Source organism: Hibiscus syriacus, unplaced genomic scaffold (genome assembly GCF_006381635.1).
Source record: "Hibiscus syriacus cultivar Baekdansim isolate YM2019G1 unplaced genomic scaffold, ASM638163v2 tig00112856_pilon, whole genome shotgun sequence".
NCBI lineage: Eukaryota > Viridiplantae > Streptophyta > Magnoliopsida > Malvales > Malvaceae > Hibiscus > Hibiscus syriacus.
The window spans coordinates 56,199-62,198 of NW_024063411.1; the positions used below are offsets into that span (position 1 = coordinate 56,199).

Here is a 6,000-nt window from a genome sequence, read left to right on the forward strand (position 1 = left end):
CTATCTTATAATTTCTACACAAAAGTAAAAAAATAAAAACGCTATCACGTTCTTAAAGATAATCTATTATATTTCTCCTTAAATTGAAGTATTTTAGAATTTAGGGTTTAGAATGTAATTGAATTATTTTGGAATTTAGGGTTTAGAATGAAATTGAATTACTTTGAAATTTGGGATTTATAATGAAATTGAGGAATGTTTTGTAAGTTTTAAAAGTTGGGGGACCTAAATTCAAGTGCCTAAAAAGTTCAATGACCATTTATATGATTTACCCTAATTTTCATAGGTGCGGGGACCATATTGCAAACGGATTAAATGTTTGGGGACTGTATTGCAAGTTTTAAAAGTTAGGGGACCTAAATGCAAGCTTTAGAAATATTCAGTGACCATTACTATACTTTACCCTTAAAAGTATAGAGACCTCTTATGCCTTTTGCCAAATATTGTTTATAGGCATCATTTACCCAGGGGCGGATGTACATATTCTTTAGGTTGATCCTTTCATCTTGATAGATGTTTGCATTCATTTCAAATATGTCATGTTTGAGTTGTGACAAAGTTAGTTGTTATTTATTATTATTTTTCTATTAGTATTATTGATGTTTCTTTAACACCGACACTAACATTTGACTGTATTTTTATTTTTCTTCAAATATTTTATTAAATTTTTAATTATTTTTTTGTATGATTATATTTTAAATCTATCAATAATCAGTCGGTCTAGTGGGATGAGACACTAGATCATTAAGTAAGGTCAAAAGTTCGAATTGTGGTGATTGCGTATGGAGTAAACCGATATTATAATTCTATCAATCAGAGTGCATCATTCTGAGCAATTAACTTTAATGAAATGAGTAAATGACGTATTAAGTAATTCAAGTTTTATTTTTGTTCATTTTAGTTCTAAAAATTATTTAATCTAAAATTGAACTCTATTTATATTTTATTTTATAACTTAATTCAACATGATTTTATAGTTTTATTTTTATTTAATATATTAATACCATCTAATAAAAAAGGGCATGCTATATCACATTATTTATTGAAGGAAAAAAAAACCAAAAATACAAGTTAAGAGAATCAAACCACTAAAACAAACCCAAAAGCTTTTATAAATCTAAATTTGTTACACAAGTTCATTATACTCTCTCTTAAGTCCTTATAAATAATTAGGGTAAAGTATATAAATAGTCCCCAAACTTTTAAGACGCTTGTATTTTGGTCACCCAACTTTTGAAACTTACAATACAATCATTGAACTTTTAGTTCGTTTTAAAATGGTCCCTACAGTTACCTCTAGTCCGTTTTTGCTGACGTGACACGTTAACTCCATTAAAACAACACCCCCAGGTCTTCTTCTTCCTTCTTCTTCTTCTTCTTCTTGGAAAACGGTTTCCTTTTTCATTCTTTCATTCCATTATCCACCAACACATTATTTAAATTAAAAGGATTTAAATTATATTCTATTTAAATAATTGAATAATTTTATGATATTTTCTACGGTGGTGTCCCCACAGATAATGTAGACAAGACAATGATAAGTACTAGTGAAGCAAGTTGTGGTGACAATCTGAATGTAAAGTCTTCCTGCTTGTCTTAATATTCAACCTTCAATTTTCGCAATCACTGTGTTAAGCAAAGACAATAATCGCACATGGCTCCGAATTCAAACCAAAGACAATTCAACCGCATCGTATTATCGGTAATAATATCTAAACTTTCAGACCACAAATCCAAAAATCCTGTGTGAGGCAAAAGATGAGTCACACTGGACAAGAAGCTGAGGATGATGTTCAACCAAGAGCCTACTGGAGATGGAGCAAAGATGATTTCTTGCCCGAAGAATCGTTCCGAAATCGGAGCACCTATGTGTCCGCGCTGTCGCAGACGTGTTCCCGGTTCAAGGACCGCCTCGTGAGTCGCTCGGACGATGCGAACGAGATCAACGAGCTTCGTAAACAAAGCGAGAACGACATGAAACGTTGTCTCACCTGGTGGGATCTCACATGGTTCGGGTTCGGTGCGGTCATAGGCGCGGGCATCTTTGTGTTAACCGGTCAAGAGGCTCATCGTCATGCAGGACCGGCCATCGTCTTGTCCTATGTGGCTTCGGGAATTTCGGCAATGCTTTCCGTGTTCTGCTATACAGAGTTCTCGGTAGAGATCCCGGTTGCAGGCGGATCGTTTGCTTATTTACGAATCGAATTAGGAGACTTTGCGGCGTTTATCGCAGCCGGGAACATACTTCTCGAAGGCATCGTCGGAGGCGCCGCGGTCGCGAGAGCATGGACTTCTTACTTCGCCACTCTCATAAATCGTCAACCGAACTCGCTTCGTATCGATACGATGAATTTTCTCTTGGACCCTATTGCAGTTGCAGTTTTGGCCATTGCTTCAACCATTGCAATGATCAGCACAAAGAGAACTTCACAATTGAATTGGATAGCAACGGCATTGAATGGTTTAGTGATCGTGTTTGTGCTGATTGCCGGGTTTTTTCATGCCGATCCGTCAAATTTGAAGCCTTTTTTACCAAATGGAGCCAGAGGGGTCTTCCAAGCAGCCGCGGTCGTTTACTTCGCTTACGGTGGATTTGATAGCATCGCTACCATGGCTGAAGAAACAAAGAATCCGTCAAGAGACATACCATTAGGATTACTGGGATCGATGTCGATCATCACGGTCGTATACTGCTTGATGGCACTTTCCCTAACTATGATGCAGAGGTACACCGAGATAGACCCGAACGCGGCCTATTCGATGGCGTTCCAGAGTGTCGGAATGAAATGGGGCAAGTATCTAGTCGCTCTCGGTGCTCTTAAGGGTATGACCACTGTCCTCCTAGTAGGTGCACTCGGGCAAGCACGATACACTACTCATATCGCACGAGCACACATGATCCCACCCTGGTTCGCACTAGTCCACCCGAAGACCGGAACACCGATAAACGCAACGCTTTTGACAACCATTCTGAGCGGTCTCATCGCGTTATTTTCGAGCCTCGATGAATTGGCGAGCTTGCTATCCGTGAGCACTCTATTCATATTCATGATGATGGCCGTAGCACTACTTGTGAGGAGATACTACGTGAGGGAAGTCACGCCGAGAATGAACCTCATGAAGCTTATAATATGCTTGTTGATTATCATCGCTTCCTCGATGGGAACTTCGGCTTACTGGGGACTAAGGCCGAATGGATGGGTCGGGTACGTCATAACGATACCCCTATGGTTCGCGGGGACGATCGGAATAGCGGTATTCGTGCAACAACAGAGGACACCGAAAGTTTGGGGGGTGCCGTTGGTTCCGTGGCTTCCGTCGTTGTCGATTGCGGTAAATATCTTCTTGATGGGGTCTTTGGCACCTCAAGCTTTTATAAGGTTTGGGATTTGTACAATGGCAATGATGGTTTACTACATTTTTATTGGTCTGCATGCAACTTATGACATGGCACATCGACAACAAAAATTAGACGACCTCGAGGTTAAGAATAAAGATGAAGAGGAGAAACCTAATGTTTAGATTTATGTTCAGATTTTAAGTTCGTATTTAAAATCCGTGAATGTTTCTTTTAATGTTTATCTTTAAAGTTCGAATAAGAATTTTCGTCCGGACCGGGATGGGGTTTACATGTAAGAAATTTACGCTTGAATGGAAGAGAATATGAAAGTCTCTCGTTAGGGTATCTTACGGTTTTTTGTCGATGTTTTCATTTATCTTTTTATCTCAATGTTGAATTTGATATTGCCATGACTGATCAAGATGACTCTTATTTGTTATCATGACGATCTTCCCTACTTTGCACTCTCGGATTGATTTGGATATGCGTTTTGCATTCGTAGATAGTTTTTTCACGTTGCTTTACTCTGATTTGTGATTTGTCGGTAGCCTTCAGTAGATTCATCCCCTTTTTCTGTTCGTTTGCCGATGTAGTCAGATTTATTCGTATTTTTATTTTGTTCGAGTTTTTTTATTAGGTTTTTTTAACCTTTTTCTTATTTGGTACTTATGTGATCTAGGTGGCTAGTTTTTGTGTCAATGGTTATAGGAAAATATCCTAATTATAATTTTTTTACGGTATACTTATAAATCTTAATTGTAATTCTATATATTTTCTGTTTTTAATAAAATTAGTGATTTTCTGTTAAAAAATTGGTTTAATTCGATTTAAATTCATGCCATAAATTGAATCTATAGAGTGTTTTTAATGTCAAAATATGTTATATTATGTTAAATTATTGAGTTAGAATAATTTAATTTATAAAGTGTGTGTTGAGTTTCATCCGTACTATAAATAAGATAAGTATTATGGGAAGTTTTATCTCAACTGAAAAAAAATAGATATTATCATAAGATAAGATTATAGTACTAAAATGATTAATCTTTAAAATTTTGAATATTTCAATTCATTCTTAAATTATGAATCTCGTATTAAATTGGTCTTCAAATTTTTAAATATTTCAATTTCAACCCTTAACTATGACCCTCATTCTAAATTCATCGCCAAACTTTTTGAATCTTCCAATTTCAACCCCAAATTCATCCAAATATGTATTTAGTTTCAGCCATAGTTTAACCTAAATTTTATTTTTATCAAACATATAATAATATAGCTTGACCTAGTGATTATATTAACATGGGATGTGATTAGCTATACTGATAGTTTGGGATGAAACTAAACTCCTTAAAATTTTGGGGACTAATTTAGAATAAGAGTCATACATTGGGGATGGAATTAATTCAAATTTTTTAAGATTAATTTAAAATAAAATTCATAATTTAAGGATAAAATCAAAACGTTCAAAAATTTAATGACCAATTTAAAAAAAATATAATTTGAAAATGTATGATACAATTAACTCATAATTAATTTTGCAACCATATACAATTAACTCATAATTAATTGTACATCAATTTTAGGTAAACTAAGTATTTAGTACCTAAACTATCAATTTTGATCCATTTAGTACCTAAATTTTCAATTTTTTAAAATCATACCTAATGTTTAGTTTTCGTTTCATTTAGTACCCAACCGTTTAACACGTTTAGTACCTAAACTATCAGTTTTGGTCCGTTAGTACCTAACTTTCAATTCAATATTGATGTTAATTTGAACATGAATACTAAAAAACAAAAAACTAAAGGTATGATGATAAATGTAATTAAATGATTTTGATATAACAAAGGACTAAATTGAAAATTTTGTAAAGTTAATATTTATTCGATTCAAGAATTTTAAGTTTGTAAAAATAAGTTTTAATGTTCAAATGTCAAAAACAAATTTAAAGTGTTCATGAATTTTATAAAGGTTTTAAAATACTTTTTTAAAATATGAAACAAGACTATTTTAAGCAGTTTTTGGGTCTGGTTTCGAAACCCCCTCTTGAAGGTTTCGAAACCCCTAAGGCAGTAGCCAAAAATACCATAAAGGTTTTGAAACCCTTGCTGCAACAATCAAAAAAAATTTAAGGCAAGTTTCGAAACTCCTCTTACAGGTTTCGAAACCTTTGTGTAGGATTGTATTCAATGCGCGAATTTATTGTTCCAAACGACTCCAAACTCCTTCCAATAACCCCAAAAGGCTAGAAATCAATGAGGACATATAAAAGGGGTCTTCAAACAACCAAGAAAAGACAAGAAAGCTATTCTAACAATCAAAGAGCATTTAAAGTCAAATTTGTAATCAATTTTGTCTTTCTTACATAGAACACTATTCCATTCTTTGTAATTTTCATTATAGTTTTCTTGGGTGTGTGAGAGCTTCAATTTGCAAATATTCTATCTTGTGAGGATATTCGAAAGTTTGCTTCTTTGTAATTTCTTCTTAGGAAGGGTTGTACACTTGAGACTTTGGGGTATAAGTCTAAGTGTGTTGTAAGGTTACACCTTGTCCTAAAAGGTTAGAACAAATTAGTAGATTTGTTGAAATCCTTAGTGTGGAAGCTAAGGTAGTGGACGTAGACTTCATTGAAGAAGTTGAACCACTCTAAAATTGCTTGT

The 6,000-nt window shown here is 34.4% G+C and overlaps 1 protein-coding gene across 1 annotated transcript; it reads left to right on the top strand.

Annotated features, from left to right (window-relative positions):
• The first annotated feature begins 1,623 nt into the window (after positions 1-1,623).
• LOC120184007 (cationic amino acid transporter 5) lies at positions 1,624-3,638 on the top strand. Its single transcript, XM_039188583.1, has one exon. The coding sequence runs from the start codon at positions 1,759-1,761 to the stop codon at positions 3,520-3,522; it is 1,764 nt and encodes a 587-aa protein (XP_039044514.1). The 5' UTR covers positions 1,624-1,758; the 3' UTR covers positions 3,523-3,638.
• The last annotated feature ends 2,362 nt before the right edge of the window (positions 3,639-6,000 follow it).